Source organism: Xiphophorus couchianus, chromosome 1, assembly GCF_001444195.1.
Source record: "Xiphophorus couchianus chromosome 1, X_couchianus-1.0, whole genome shotgun sequence".
Classification (NCBI taxonomy): Eukaryota; Metazoa; Chordata; class Actinopteri; order Cyprinodontiformes; family Poeciliidae; genus Xiphophorus; species Xiphophorus couchianus.
The window spans coordinates 5,932,575-5,947,929 of record NC_040228.1 but is presented as its reverse complement, the minus strand read 5'-3'; the positions used below and the strand labels follow the sequence as shown (position 1 = coordinate 5,947,929).

Below are 15,355 nucleotides of genomic sequence, written 5' to 3'. Positions count from 1 at the left end.
TAAAATGGTAGGTGTTGTTAAATTGGCTCGACTTGTCCATGAAAGTCAGCGTTTGGTTCTCCGGTCAGATCCATATGGCTGCTGTCTGGTGATGTAAACACACGCCGGAGTCCCCAGTCACTTCTAATCGCAATCAGAAAGCAGGTGAATGAAAACAGGAGGCCAAATTAAGTGCAGAGTAATTCATTGTCAAATAGCAGAAAACAATACACCAGTCACACAATACATACCAAGTAGTTTAAATATTGTACACTCAGCTTCCCAAATCCCAGACGCAACATATGTTACATGCACACATGAGCAACTTCTGCCAAAAATGAAAAATAAAACAAAAACAAACACTCCACACAGACCCACATGCCATCCTGTCCCAGAGACTTAAAATCTCAGCCACAGGTTTTTCAGAAATCACTCCATGTGTTGTATTGCTCTCAGCGTACATGTTGCTGTGTGGTTAAAGCCTGAAAAGCACGAGCTCTTCAACAGCACAAGCAGTTTAAAAAATAGATTTATATTTATATATAATTAAATAAAAAGCTCCACCACATGCTTCTCTAAAACATTGTATAATGTGCTGCTTCCCATCTACACACTACCTGAACACACTATTGCGCAACTGATACGGAAGACCATTCCTGCTGGACTGGATAGGTTTTAAAAAAAATAATATAAAAAGAAGACGTAGTTGGAAATTAGACTAAAAGATACACCTTTCTGTTGCAGGTCACTTAACATTCTCTCTTTAAATATCTGGAAACATAAGATTGTCACCTTCTAAACATTTTTCATTTCGGTTTCTTTGTCACTTTTTATGTGGGAAAACTCAAAAACGTTTGACAAAAATTAAAAGCTTTTCCTACTTCCTGCGTCTGCTGGTGTCACCGGGCGGAAATGGGCTTCGACAGATCGTCACCTCATAACTTAAAAGTGTCAAAGTCCAAATAAAATGAAAACATACGTGGTCCAGGCTTCATTTACAGCAACATATTCAAACTCCTGTGAGTAAAACTAAATATCAAACTGCGAAAATTTACATTCATTTGTAAAAAAAAAAAAAAAAAATTAAATAAAATAAGACAGCATATTGGATATTGTGTTCACTGGAAGGTTTTCAGCCCTGTGCTACATAAGAAACATCCAAACTGGAGCTTAGTTGCTGTGCTTGAAGCGGATGCTCAGGAGGATTTCTTAGGTACAAACCAGCAACATGTGCAGATTCTAAGAGAGGCGACCCGACAGCCCGACACAGCTGGACCCTCAGCTGACGTTCCAGCTAGCTAAGCAAACGTGAGCAGGTGGAGAACGACTGCAATGCTGTGAGCGGTTAAAGCAGCAGAAAGAGGGCGGGGCTTAGAGGAGAACCAGGAATAATCTGCATGTGGAACCAAATTTTTTCTTTAGGGGCTTCATTTCACAATACAGTTACGCTGAAAATTATTAATGTGCCTGGCAGATTTACTGGTAGTTCTTATGTTTGCTTTGGGATTATGGTTGGAAACTGGCGCAGGCACTTCCTATAGCCGGGCCACCAAAATGGGAAATGAAATAAAAATTTCTTACAGTTTAACAAAAAAGAAAAACAAACTCGGTAAGCCATGGAAAAGCCTTTAGTGGCTCTTTTTATATTTGTCGACCAGTTTCTGCGTGTTTTCGCTTCCATCTGTTTTTGATTTTTTTTAAGGATGAGCTTCACATCTTAGAGGTTGGCGGTCCTCTGCTCCATCACCCTGATCTTTGGTTCTGTCAGATTCACGTCCCGTTGAATCGTCCAAACGATTACGTTAAATCAGAACCTGCCAGGGGGAGTAAAGTCGGAGCCTAACTGGACGTGTTTTACTTCCTGTGGTTAATAAAACCCAGCAATTCATGTCTTAGGTCAAAACAAGTCAAAGTAGATTTTTTCTTCTTCTCAAATCTCTTTACAGGTTTATTAATTAGCTCCAATTAGCCATTTATCAACGAGTCAAATGAACTGTTTTAAATTAACTGAATCCCTCAGATGAATCGTTGGAGAACAGCAGGGTCGGAGGTGTGTGTGTGTGTGTGTGTGTGAGAACGTTCTGCTGGAAGAGCTTCTCGGCTGGAAGGCAGCCAAGCTGTTTCCTAGGCGACGAGCAAGTCTAAGCTGTACGTTTACTGAAACCCATTCACGTGTTTATAAGCTGATCTGGGATCTGATGTCACTTCTTGAAAGTAAAGAAGAATGGTAGAAGAGTATTTATCTTTTTCTTTTTATTTTATTGAAGCTTCTTCAACCAGGACCTGAACTATGAAAGCCTCTCGTTTTCATAGCGACGCCATTAACCACTGCCCAATTTAAAATAATCAAATCCCCCTACTTATTATTAAAAGGTAGTATTTTTAAAAAAGCTTTTACACAATGCAGGATCTAGCAGGCTGGGGGAGGTGCTAGCTGTACTGGATCTTCAGCCACTTCACCTAAGGTGCTGAAGTTTACATGCTTCATCACAAAAATGTAACAAGACCTTGTGTTTGTTCCACAAAATGCATAATTCGCCCACGTTTTGCATTCGTTAAAGAGCGAAACCGTGCAAATCTGGATCCTAGAAAAGTACAAAGTTGGAAGTTTAGGGAAAAAGTTCCAAGAGGAAGATGGAGCAGACGTTCTTTCAGTCTTTGGTTAGGTGATGTTGAGAAAGAAAAGAACGAGGACAGAATCCCTGAAGAGCGCCCAGTTCACTTCAAAGCGATGACTCGAAACGATGTCTGAGCTGATGAAGCCCCCAGAGCGAGGAGAGAATGCTCCCGTCTGGAGGAAGAGCCCTTGGTAGATCCGAGCCAACGATGCTGGTACAGAGAGGGGAATGTAATGATGCTGGTTACCTGGAGACAAAATGCACCGTTCCCTGGTGCAGAGGAAGAAAGTCTGACTCATCCCAGTTCAAGTCTGCGACAACGGGAAGTGGAGAGGTACCCTCAGAAGCTTGGACTAAAGTGAAGGCAGCAAGTTTCCATGAAGGTTCCTATGGAAAGCAATGAATGAGGATGAGCTGTGTTGGTTCTCTGCTGGCTGCTTCTCTGATAACTGAGCAGAGGTGTGTGTGTTTTGACACACATACACACACACACAGCAGCAGCATTCCTTCAGGGTCCAATTCCAGCCAGTCATCTCTTCCCTGACTTCATGTAGGACGGGATGGCTCCTCGAGCCGTCAGACCCTCAAAGCGCTTGTAGGTGTAGTTGATGAAGACCCAGTCCTTGTTCTTCAGGTCAGCCTCGCTGTGATTGGACACTTGGGTGGCTGAAGGAGAAAAAAAAAAGAAACAAAAACAAACAGAAAGGTGGTAAACCACTTTCCCGTTCGGGCGCAAAGTGTAACGTGGAAACCAGAAAACGGGAGGCTTACTAGTTGGAGTGAGGATGTCCGAGTCGGGGAACTCGTCGAAGTTGGACGTGTCGTCAATGCTTTTGATGTTTATGGTAATGGCAGCAGGTCTTTCCCTGCAGGACGAGAGGAGGAGAGGGTCTGCTGACTGGGAGACACGGCTCATCTGAGACGCAATCAGATTAAACGAAACGCGCAGCACAGCGGACTGAAAAACGTATCGCCATAAAAGGGTTTCATCTGAGGCTAAGTCCAGAATTGTTCATTATTTTCTTGCAATAAGCAATAAATCGATTAATAGCATGTAAGGGTTTCCTATCATCATTTCCATCACGTAAATAGAAATTAAAACAATTTCTCTTGACATGATTTATTGTTTTTCTCTTGTCTCTCTCTCTTTCTACCAAAAACTGGATGACAAAAGTCAGTTTGGTGCTTCGGTCTCATCTAAACAATTTTTTTTTGAGGGGCAATTTGTTTACAGGAACTTCATAATTCATTTATGAAGCATTTTATTTGTTGTTTTGTTTAGTTTTATTTTCAACTTCTTGCTTAACCCACCCCTGTCTGATGCCGCCCTGCGCATGTGCCAATCCAGCCCATGTCAAAAGCCGCCATTGTATTCACTTATTTATTTATTTTTTTTAAAACACGCGCACGGTTTTTTTGAAAACATGCACACATTCTTTATATGTGCATATAGTTAAGAAACTGTATTATTGTCTCAAACTAAACATGTTTGAAGATCCTCAGTTCCTGGTTTTTGTGTAGACGTGCACAAACGGGGCTAATGGAGCAACACAAGAAGGTTGAAAAAGGTTCAACCTTTCGTTCGTCGCTCCTCGTGTGCGGAGTCCATGGCTGAACTGAACGAGGCAGCCCTCCATGGGAGAGAGGCTTTTAGGTCAAAATAGGTAGTTCGATTAATCTGCACTATGCAAAATTAACACGTTGAAATTTTCAGGTCAACGCGTTCATGTTGACCGGCCGAATAAAACAAACAACAAACCAATAAAACATAAGACATCCATGTATAAACGGCAAAGTCCCAATTATACTGAAGACGCAGTATGATTGGGGGGGAGGGAAAGGAAAAAATTGAGCCGTTTGCTGAAATTCTGAACATCAACATTGGTTTCGCGGCGTTGAGCGGCCAGCAGTCCTACCTGATGTGGTCGTAGTCCACCCCCTCAAAGAACGGGTTGGACTTGATCTCCTCCACCCTGGCAGCACCGATCCTGTGCTCCTCCTCACTGCAGAACCTGAACACGCACATCCGATCAGCAGCTGGAACACTTCACGGCACATTCTTTCACAAATCAAAACTCGTTATTCAGTAGCGGTGATGCAAAGTGAATGAGGTCTGTTCTCCTGCCTGAGAATGAGGTCTTTAGCCTTCTCTGATATTGGCACTTCTGGGGGAAAGGTGAGCGTCTCTCTCCAGTTCATCACCTTCCTGTAGGTCTCCTGAGGCGTCTCGGAGCAGAACGGAGGATACCCTGCAGCAGACCAGCCGTACGTCACATAACACCCCGACAACACACTGGCACACAGCGGCAGGCGGCCCCAGCATTACCGATCAGCATCTCGTACATGATGACACCAAGGCTCCACCAGTCACACAGCTTGTTGTATCCGTTCTGCATGAAGACCTCAGGAGCGATGTAATCTGGGGTTCCCACTGTGGAAAACGCCTGAGGGAGAGAGAAACAATTAAAACACATTTGTTATCACCCATTTCTAGTCTAAAGCAGTTTAGACTAGAAACTTCAGTCTTCAGTAGAAACTGCTTCTAATCTAAAGCAGTTTAGACTAGAAATGGGGGCGGAAGGAAACAGCTGTAACTGAGTAATGAGCCACAGTTTCCTTGACATTACCATGAAGACCATCTCTCCTTCAGAGAGCAGAAACCTGCTCTGCTTCAGCAGAAACAACAAGATGCACAGACCGTATTGTGTGGTGCAACTCCCACAATACTGTCTGTTGAGTTCCTTCTTTGGGAAAATTGGCTTCACATAGTTCCAAGGAATCCAAAGCATCCCATTCAGTCCCTTAGAGCCCATTCAGAGTTATGACTGTATGTGAACTTAAGACATTCCTAAAGTTGACATCACTCATTTGGTGCCAAAATGACTTCAAAGCCTTGGGATGCATCTGGAGGAATTACGTTTTCATTCGTGTCACCAGCAGGCCGCAGTAATAGCACACAGTCTTTACAGCACATAGGTAGGGCTTAAACGATTAATCGGATCACTCGTGATTAATCGATTATTGAAATAATAATTGTAATTGATTAATCGTTAACTGGACCATTGTGATGCAAAAAGAGCCATTTACTGGGGGCCTGGGGAGAAGCCAGTTTAAGATTCACCTGCTCTGACATTGCATTTTAGAAAATAAAATGTTTAATTTCTTGAGGAAATGAATTATTTGTTTATTTCCACCTTTTAATGGATTTCTAATATTGCATAAAAAAAGGCTTAAGTGGTTAAAATGAAAAGTCTGAAGAATGGGCCATTTTTTTTTATATCCGACTGAATCGTCAGACTCATCAATTATCTAAATAATCATTACACACAGATAACCATCGGGTCTACAGAGGATGTAGAGGTAATGTTTGTGGGGGGGGATTGCTGCAGAATTAACCTAAAGGAAAGAAAGTAAAAATTGAGAAACTTTCCAGATTAAAAGTCTGCTGCCATAGTAACACTGACTTCCTCCATCGGTGACCTCATCGGGGTCATAGATATTCTACAGCTTCAGATTTCAGATGTTGGAGTTTCCCTCCATCGCTGTGTAATCAAAAGACAGCGGGATTAAACTGTGTTCTGTCGAAATGTGCTACACGTCGATAATCGATACCTTCAGGTGCTGCTGCGTCTTGATCCGATCAGCTGCTCTCAGCCACCGGCTAATCACAGGCTGACTGTTTACATGTTATTCTGTGCTGTTCTTACTTGAACTCAAATATTGGTTACTTTCTCACACACACACACCAGTTCAGCCTGGAAGTGTGAATAATAAAGTGAACTTGATGCACTGTTTTTGTCACCAGGTCCAAAATTTATGTGTATGATTGAACTGAAGGAGCCTTGATATGATGTGTTGTAGCTTTATAAATATATAATTTACTTTCATTTACATTCCACAGTGCAAAGGAATGCTTTAAATTTTTTGCCATATTATTAGCTATTATTATTATTACTATTAACAGATCGTTCACTGTGTTGACGATCTGTTAATAATCCAGGTTTTGCTTTGTAAAGCAGAGATTTGGAGCAGAAATCTCTGCTCCAAACTGAAAACTCTATCTGGTGAGAGCTAAATCTCATTTTCACAACCACATACAGTTTTGTGTGAAGCTTTAAAGACATTTGGTGGCTTGGTCAAAAAACAAAATAATACATAGATGCATATACATATTGCTCATGTTAGCAGGTATTTACAGATTCTTATAGACAGTCTAGACAAAATACCACTTCCTGTAACAGGCGACCAAAATGTAAATGAGGTGTAGTAAGATCTGTTCAGACCTACCAGCTGCCTCCTGTTCCTCTTCCAGGTCTCGGCTTTCCTCTTAGAGTTCATGTTCTGAAAGGCTGCACAGACAGAATATCAGTTTCTGAGGATCAACCTCATTATTAGTTAAAGGACAAAAAAATATTTTTTTTAGTTCTGAAACAAAAGTTTGTTTTCCTTCCCTTCGCCTTGTTTGGCTAACTGGAAAAAAAAAATCAAGTTTTTGATTAAATCTTTCTCTTCCATAACCCATCAGAGTGATTATTAGCACTGGCTCTTCTACAGTTGCCAAATTGTCTAACAGAAACAATCTAAAAGGTTTTCAGAATGACTGCAGAAAGCACATAAAACAAGCGAAGCAGCCACGCTAATATAGGTTTGCACCTGTAGGTCGCAGAAAAATTATAGGAAATAGATGAGGCCTATTTCAATGCAAAATTTTATGCACTTTGCCTCTTTGGACAAGCTGAAATACAGCAATGTTGTTGCAAATTTTGTAAAAAAATAAATGAAAAAATGTTAGAAAGCATATTCACCTTTTGAAAAAGTCTGATAAAGGTGACAAGTTACCACTGCTTACAAGTCTTAGTGCGTTTTGTCCCTCACTACAAACTCACATTAAATCATACAACATGCACAGACGCAAGCAGCTGAGGATGCAATGACGACGGCAACGACGGCTGGAAGAAGTAAAAGTGAAATGTTGCCTGACTTTGCTTACTGAGGTCACTGGGCAGGCTGTGATTCAGGTTTTTGTAGAAGTCTGTGCGGTGAGCCTTCTTCAACCCGGTGCACAAGCCGAAGTCCGACAGCTTCACATGACCCTGAACCAACACAGAGCTCTCAGTTAGTGGACGAATTATAGGTAGGATTAGATAGGAGTCACAAGCTGGAAACAGTAGAGCTGCACATTATATCAGTGTCACTGTATGCATTACGCATAATGCGAAAGGCTGTGTTGACCATAATAAGTGTTTAAGTAGCCAGCATTCAGACTGAGTATGCCTAATATGCCTGGTGACAAGTGTGGCTGGATTCTGCAATTTAAAAAAAAATACGTTTTTGAAGCTGAAAGTGTCTTTATTAATCCAACCTTGATTTTAAGAGGAAAATATTGAATATTGTTTGATTTTTCCCAGAAACTGGATAGACCAATAATGGCTGGGCTCTACAGTGTGCACAATTATTAGGCCAGTGTGTATTTTTGACATATTTAGGAATACTTTCTCACTCCAAGCTGGATTAACTTTAATCTTAAACATAGTAGACGATGTGTATCTGTGTAATGGGACTGGGTGTGGCCTAAAGAGGTCAACATCCCATATCAACATGTCTATAATTATCAGGCAGCTTCTTCTCCTTAGACAAAATGGGCAAAAAAAAAAAAAAGACTTAACCGATTCTGAAAAATCAAAAGTTGCCAAAAGTCTCTCAAAGGGATGTTGTGCTACTGAAACTGCTAAGACATTGGGGTTTAGTCACAGAAGCAAACATTGTGTTGCAAATTGTCAACAGGGTGACAAGAAAAGTGTTGAGAAAAAAAGAAAAAAAAAAAATTAATGGGCAAGGGTTCTACAAAAATCAAGTGTGAAACCATCAGGAGGTTTTCTGATGTCGAGGTTTTGATTTTGCCAAATCGCTAAGGTTTGCCTGTGATATATGCAAGGCACCAGTTTGACGCTGTGAGGCTTACCAGAAAATAACTGCACTGTAAACCACCGTCCTCCGCTGAGAAGAGAGAAGAGCTGAGCCAAACAGGGCGGCTGTTTAGGCCAGCTATAGAATGTCATAAATATTCTTCTTGCTCTGACTTTAATGCCTTATTGTTTGGACAACATCTTCTGGTCACCGATTAGCTGTGAGGAAATTCCTCCTGAGGAATCCAGCTGATTGAGTCAGATCCCAGACGCAGGCTACCAGGAAGCCATCATCTTCCACTTCCGTCATATCCTAAAATCCAACCTACCTGGAGTAGCTACCTGAGTGAAGTCGCCCCCCCACATAGTTCAAATCCAAAGAAATCGGTGCCAAATGTTTGTGCAGTATCATTTCTTGTTTGTGCCGCCATCCTTTTTAAAGATGAGTAAATGTTTCCAGAGGTCATGAAAGCCCTCTCCATCTTCCTCAAGTCAGACAAAATTGGTGAAAGTTTAAGAGTCAAAAGGTCAACCAGCTCCCCCACATCAACCAGGTCTAACAAAATTGGTGTCAAACATTTGTGCAGCAAAGATGTTTCTTTGTGCCGCCGTTCTTTGAAAGATATTAATACAAACGTAATACGAATGTTTATTGGAAGGTTTTGAGTCGCTTGCCATTCTCACTTCAACAGATGAAAATAAAGCAATATGTGAAAATGTGGGCTTGTCATTTAGTTGAATAATAATTCTGCACAATAATAATTGCCCAATAATCATGCACACTGTCATTCTCCCCAGAAAGCCAAAACCTCAATTTTATTTTCTTAGACATTCGTGTGTGAGAGGATTATTGACATCTGGATTAACCAACAGCATTGTAGTTGTAAAGTAATAAAAATAGTCCTCAAAAATAAGACTTGATTAATAATTGTGCACAGTGCATGTCTGCAATGTAACCAAAGTAGAAAGACATCAACACTGTATATTAATTTGTTAATTGCAACAGTCACTCATATAATCACATTTTGCACATTTTCTTAGTCAAAAGATGATTAGTTACAATCCTAAGGACGTAATTCATCCTGAATAAAGCAGAGGGCATAAAAATTACAGACAATGTTTCAATTCTATTTAAAAGTATTTTCATACAAGGTAGACATGTTCGGAGACAATGCCCATAGAGATATCGGTGTTCCTTATGACTGTCTACAGAAATGCTGGTAGATAATGGTTGGACTGGACTCACTCTGGCGTCCAGCAGCAAGTTGTCAGGTTTGATGTCTCTGTGGATGAAGCCCAGCTGGTGGATGGAGTCGATGGCCAGCACCGTCTCTGCAACGTAGAACTGAGTGGCTTCCTCTGACAGAGTGTCCATCTTCATCAACAGAGTCATCATGTCTCCTGCAGCAGACAGGAGGATGTGGACATATCCAGTTACGTCTCTTCTTCCCCTCAACAAGTTGAAAAACGAAAACTTTGAACTGAAAATGCAGAAGCCATTTCTTTCTCTGAATGAAAGACTTTTTTAAAATAAACATTTATTTAAAAATGTACACTTCTATTCAGGATCTATCAGTCTTCAAGAAGACAGGAGTAAGGAAAGTAACTTGGAACGTTTAGTCCCAAACTCTTGATGTGTTTATTATCCCTTACTTTACTTTTCCCGGCTATTATTGTTGCCATTATTGGTTACAGTGAAGACTCTATAACCATGTTCGGAACTACATTTAGCACCGTTCAATACAGAGCATTACAATTGAGTCGGCATTCCTTTTCTTGTAAGAATCTTCACAAAGTCGTACCTCCAGGGAGAAACTCCATGATCAGGTAGAGGTTCATCTTGTCCTGGAAACTGTAGAACATTTTCACCACCCACAGGCTGTCTGCTTCCACCAGAATGTCTCGCTCAGCACGGATGTGGCCCACCTGCAGGCAGCCGATGCTTCAGGTAAACCCAATTCGTGCAAAGGAGCGTACCTGTGTGTGTTTGTGTGTATACCTGTTCTTTCTCCAACATGTCAGCTTTACGGAGTATCTTCATGGCATAGACGTGCCCCGTGTCTTTTTTCTGTACCAGGCGAACCTGCAGACAGAACAGCACAAATGATGATCTGAAACAATTTTGTGAAAACAAAATATCCCATCTATAAGCGACCAAGCTGTTACAAATAACATGATCTCAAGAATACGTTGCTCAGCATGTTGATGATGGATCACAGCAACTTTGATAGTGTAACAAGAAGTGAATGTTTGACATGGGGAAACCTTGCAGACAGTACAGCACCTATAGAGCATGAGGCCTGTCCACACCGACTCTCTACCAGGGTGCAGCTGCTAAATACTGATCAGAAGGGGTGTATTCCATTGTTACTCGTGTTTATTGCTGGGCTGGTCTTTTAACACATTTAGTACTTGAATCTTTGTCACAATCTGCATTCACTTAAGAAGTAAAAACGTACCTCTCCAAAGGCTCCTCTGCCAATCACCTTCAGGGACTCAAAGTCCTCCAGTCCCAGCCGAGTGCGTTTTAAACGCAGGAACTCTGTTTCCTTCCGGGCATGCTCAGAACGCCGGACACGTTTCTGAAAAACGAGCATTTTCAGAATGAGTTGTGTTCAAACAATTACTGGTATGCCTGATCCACAGACACTGGAATCCTTAATGATGAAAACTTTATTTGCAATTGTCCAAACCAGGATAAATTAAATAACCCTTCACGAATTAAAATACATAACCGGACCAACACAAAAACATTCCTGCCACTATAATCTTAGAACATTTAGAACAACTTTTGTCAAAGTTACCCACCGTCTACTTTAGATGAAACTTGAATGCCTGTCCTATCAGGAATTCAGACTCTGATAGTAATAAATGTATATTTACAGCTTAGATGAATGAACAACTGTGCTGAGTTGTGTTGTAGCGTCTCACCTCTTCATCAGCCAGCCCCTCCTGATCCATCACCTTCTCCAGCTTCTGCTGTCTGTAGAGATCAAGTTTATTTGTATAGTACATTTCAGCAAAAAGGGAAGTGATTTACACCATAAAAGCACAAGACTAAAGAGTCATAAAAACAACACACGCTCATCGACTGAGAAACCAGAGACAAACATAACTGGGGATGCAGAACAGAACAGAACCAGAAGACCTGAGGGGTCTGGAAGGTTGATACAACAACAGATCTTTAATGTATTGTGGTGTTAAGCCTTTATTTAAAAACAAACAATAGTATTTTAAAGTCTATTCTCTGAGCTACTACCACCAGGAAGATTTACACCAGGAAGATAGATGTGCTCTATCTTCCTGGTACTCCGGCTTCCTCCCACAGTCCAAAAACATGACCGTCAGGTTAATTGGTCTCTCTAAATTCTCCCTAGGTGTGAGTGTGTGTGTTTGCATGGTTGTGTGTCCTGTCTGTCTCTGTGTTTCCCTGCGACAGACTGGCGACCTGTCCAGGGTGTACTCCGCCTGTCGCCCGGAACGTTAGCTGGAGATAGACACCAGCACCTCCTGAGCCCTCTAAGGGACAACGGTGTACAGAAAATGGATGGATGGATGGATGGATTCACTTGTTTTGGGCTATTAGATGTATTAATTGAAATACGCTGTGATAATTGGCCAAACGTCAATATTTTTTATCTGGTGTATAGTTTTTTTATGAAGGTTGTTTTTAGCAGAGGTTACAGCCGTTTGCTTCCAGTCTGCAGCAGCCTCCACATGTGGATCATGTTCAGCCCCAGTCACTGATCTGGTTTAGAAACTCATTTGAGCAAACATGTTGTACAAAGAATCTGATTGGATACCAACTGATCTGGATCAGGGAGTAGTTCAAGTTAAGAAATGAAAAGCCGAGGATTGGGAAGCTCTGTGTCAACTCTAGCTGGTGTGGCAGCAAAACAAGCCCACAGCATCAGTCCTCCACCATAAAGCATTAAAACATTTTACTTGTTGCAATGGCTATACACACAGTTTCTGGGTTTTTCACTTAGTGTGGAAAAGATAAAACAATGAAAATTAAATAACTAACAAATTATTAAAGTACATTTTTAGAGCCCCTTTCAACCCTCTTAATACACCATCACTGGTTAGTTCACGTAATATCTACATTTTGAGAAAAGAAAAAAAAAAAACTCCTTGCATGTGTTGCAGAAATAAAAGCCAAAAGGGATGACGAGCAGTGTACTCTGTGACGCAACCTGCCACAAGAGGAAGCAGCCCTGCCCTTACTTCATAATGACATAGCCCACATCCTGATGAAGCATGTTCCTCGTTTAAGCTTAAAAAAGCAAAACAAAAAGCAACTATGTTTTTTAACTTAAGATGGGTTTTAATAGAACTTGTTTACATGTGAGATTTTGCTATAACACATGAGCATCATGTGCAGAGCTGAAACATCTGAGTCTCACCTCATCTCCCTCTCCTCATGCTGAGCAATGAGGTTACTGTAGAAGTTCTCCAGGGTCACTTTGGCCATGGTGACCCGTTCCTTGGTGTGGTTACTCATCGAAGCACACGAGCTCTGGCCAGTCATCGCCATACTTCGTCTGGGAACACACAAACGTTCAAGTGAGGAGAACAATGGAGACCAGCTGTCTTCACAACCAGAGCTTTCATTTTACAATTATACAGGCTAACAAGATAGTTTTGCAACTGTACAATGAAATAATACAGCAGTTATGTTTAGTATACTGAGTTTATTCAACACATTCTCACTCCCAACTCGTCATATATTGACACATGGGACGGTCCGACCTCGTCACATGTTGACGCGCAGGGTACCCCTTTCGCGTCAATATGTGACGCGAGGGGTTTTACCCTATGCCTTACCGTAATTTTTGCCCTAAACCTAACCAAATCATCGGGTTTTGAAGGTTCGGCAGCGGTTGCGAGAACCCTTCGCGTCAATAATCCACGTAAAACATGTGACCTTCCCAAATCGTCAACTATTGACGCGAAGGGGGTACCCTTTGCGTCCCGACTCGTCAATATATGACGAGTCGGGACGAGAATCTGAGAATCGGGAGTGAGAATGTGTTGGTTTATTTGGATCCTATTTAAGTTCCAAGAATACCAGGACAAGAGACACGCAACCAGAGATGCTCTCACCGATAAAAATCATGTTTGGACTGTGAGAGGAAGGCAGAGAACCCAGAATGCACAGGGAGAACATGCAAACTCCATGAAGAAACCCCAGGCTGGGACTCAAACCCAGGACCGCACTGCCCTAATAAACGCTGCGATAATACCACACAGGTTTTATGCCCATTTTTACTTTTCTTGATTCCATATTTTCAGATATAACCGCAACTGTTTCAAAATTTTTTTTAAAAAAAGTAATAATTTTGGTAGGACACAGTGGCTCTGAGACAGGTGTGAACACCTTGAACTATTCCGCTTTTAATACCATAACAAAGAAAGACAATAGAGGTCAGTAGGTTTGTTTCTTTGGATGAATGAAATAGTAGCATAACACCAAACCTGCAGAGAAGTATTTAGCAACAAATTGTTGGAAAATGTAGAAAGGTTCCCATCAGGGACAGCTAACCCAATTGCTTTCAGATAAGCTGAAATAAATCCACTTGTATGATCTGCTATGAGCTTTCAGTCCTATTAAATGTTTTTAACAATTTTGGAAAGAATTTTAAGCAGATGCTGGAAGGGAAGCTAAGATCTCAAACAGACCAACAAAGGTAGATAACTCTGCATTAAATCAGACATTTTGACAAATGTTAAAAGAAGGAGAAGGGGGAAAAAAAGCTGGTTACAGAGTCAGAGATGAAACAATAATGTTGCACAAAAATGAGGAAATCTTTTTGTGCAACACCTGCTGCTGGCTCCATCCGAGAGAGATAAGACGGTTTCACATGCAAACACAGAAACAAAGTGGTAAAATACAAAAAAAATCAATACACCAAATCTTTTAAATTAGTGGGTTCTTAAGGACTTACAGAAATTAAAACTATTAAAAATACCCAGCTTCCTTAAACAGGAAATACAAACTTATTTTTTGACTTTATTGGAAGCTGCCCGGCTTCTTAAAAGAAAACTAAAACCAAGCTAAGTCCCAGCTCGATGATAAACTAGAGAATGAAGCTGGGCTGCTTTATGCAAACAATCAAACTGAGCCAGCCACTCTTAACACGGAGCTAGTTTCGGTAGCAACGGACCAAAAACACTTCTCCACTAAGTTCATAAACGTGAATTAGGTAGCAGTTCAAATCACCATTTGACGCCCTTTAGCACCCTTAATCATATTCAGAGACAATAAAATGTATACTTTCACCAACTTCCAGGTTCAGAAACTACCGTCTTTACCTGCTAACATCAGTTTAGCTAGCTAGTTAGCTTCTAAAGTTCCTGGCTTTAGAGTTCACAGCAGGCGTAATGATGATTCCGGGAAGGCAATTCAAAATAAAACCGACACGAAAAGCCCTCAACCTGCTTTCCTAATTCAGACCTTTATTTTGACAGTCTCCAAGGGAAGCTCTGCGCTTATTTCGGTTAACTGCAAAAGTTAAAGTTCTGTGAGCAAACAGCTAAGTGAAAGTTAGCTGATAAACGTTAGCTGCCCAGTAGCACACCATGGAAAACAGACAACTTTAATTTTATTCGACAGTGAACCACTTTAAAAGTTCATCACGCTAACTCAGAGCGCCTTCCTCTTGTTTCTCCATGATCAGGTCTTTGTTCGCTTACCTTGAAGGTGCGGTATCGGCTCTCTCTCTCTCTCTCTCTCTCTCTCTCTCTCTCTCTCTCTCTCTCTCTCTCTTGTTCTACTGATCATGAGGGCGGCGATCGCCCGGTCTTTGAACTCAGTAAGACACCTAGCGGCTCCAACCCGCCCTTTCATAC

The 15,355-nt window shown here is 41.3% G+C and overlaps 1 protein-coding gene across 3 annotated transcripts; it reads right to left on the bottom strand.

The window, feature by feature from the left end:
- Nucleotides 1-167: 167 nt before the first annotated feature.
- Nucleotides 168-15,324, bottom strand: stk38a (serine/threonine kinase 38a). Of its 3 annotated transcripts, none has more exons than XM_028013217.1 (14): nt 15,200-15,324; nt 12,910-13,047; nt 11,435-11,486; nt 10,963-11,085; nt 10,503-10,586; nt 10,306-10,429; nt 9,750-9,904; nt 7,579-7,690; nt 6,885-6,946; nt 4,924-5,041; nt 4,723-4,846; nt 4,514-4,609; nt 3,369-3,463; nt 168-3,263 (listed from the first exon to the last, which is right to left on the bottom strand). In XM_028013217.1, the coding sequence occupies exons 2-14, from the start codon at nt 13,038-13,040 to the stop codon at nt 3,127-3,129; spliced, it is 1,413 nt and encodes a 470-aa protein (XP_027869018.1). In that variant the 5' UTR covers nt 13,041-13,047; nt 15,200-15,324; the 3' UTR covers nt 168-3,126. The 3 variants fall into 3 exon arrangements, with proteins under 3 accessions (XP_027869018.1, XP_027869036.1, XP_027869026.1); XM_028013235.1 differs by having other exon boundaries at nt 7,588-7,690; XM_028013225.1 differs by lacking the exon at nt 15,200-15,324 and adding an exon at nt 14,819-14,842.
- Between the last annotated feature and the right edge of the window lie 31 nt (nt 15,325-15,355).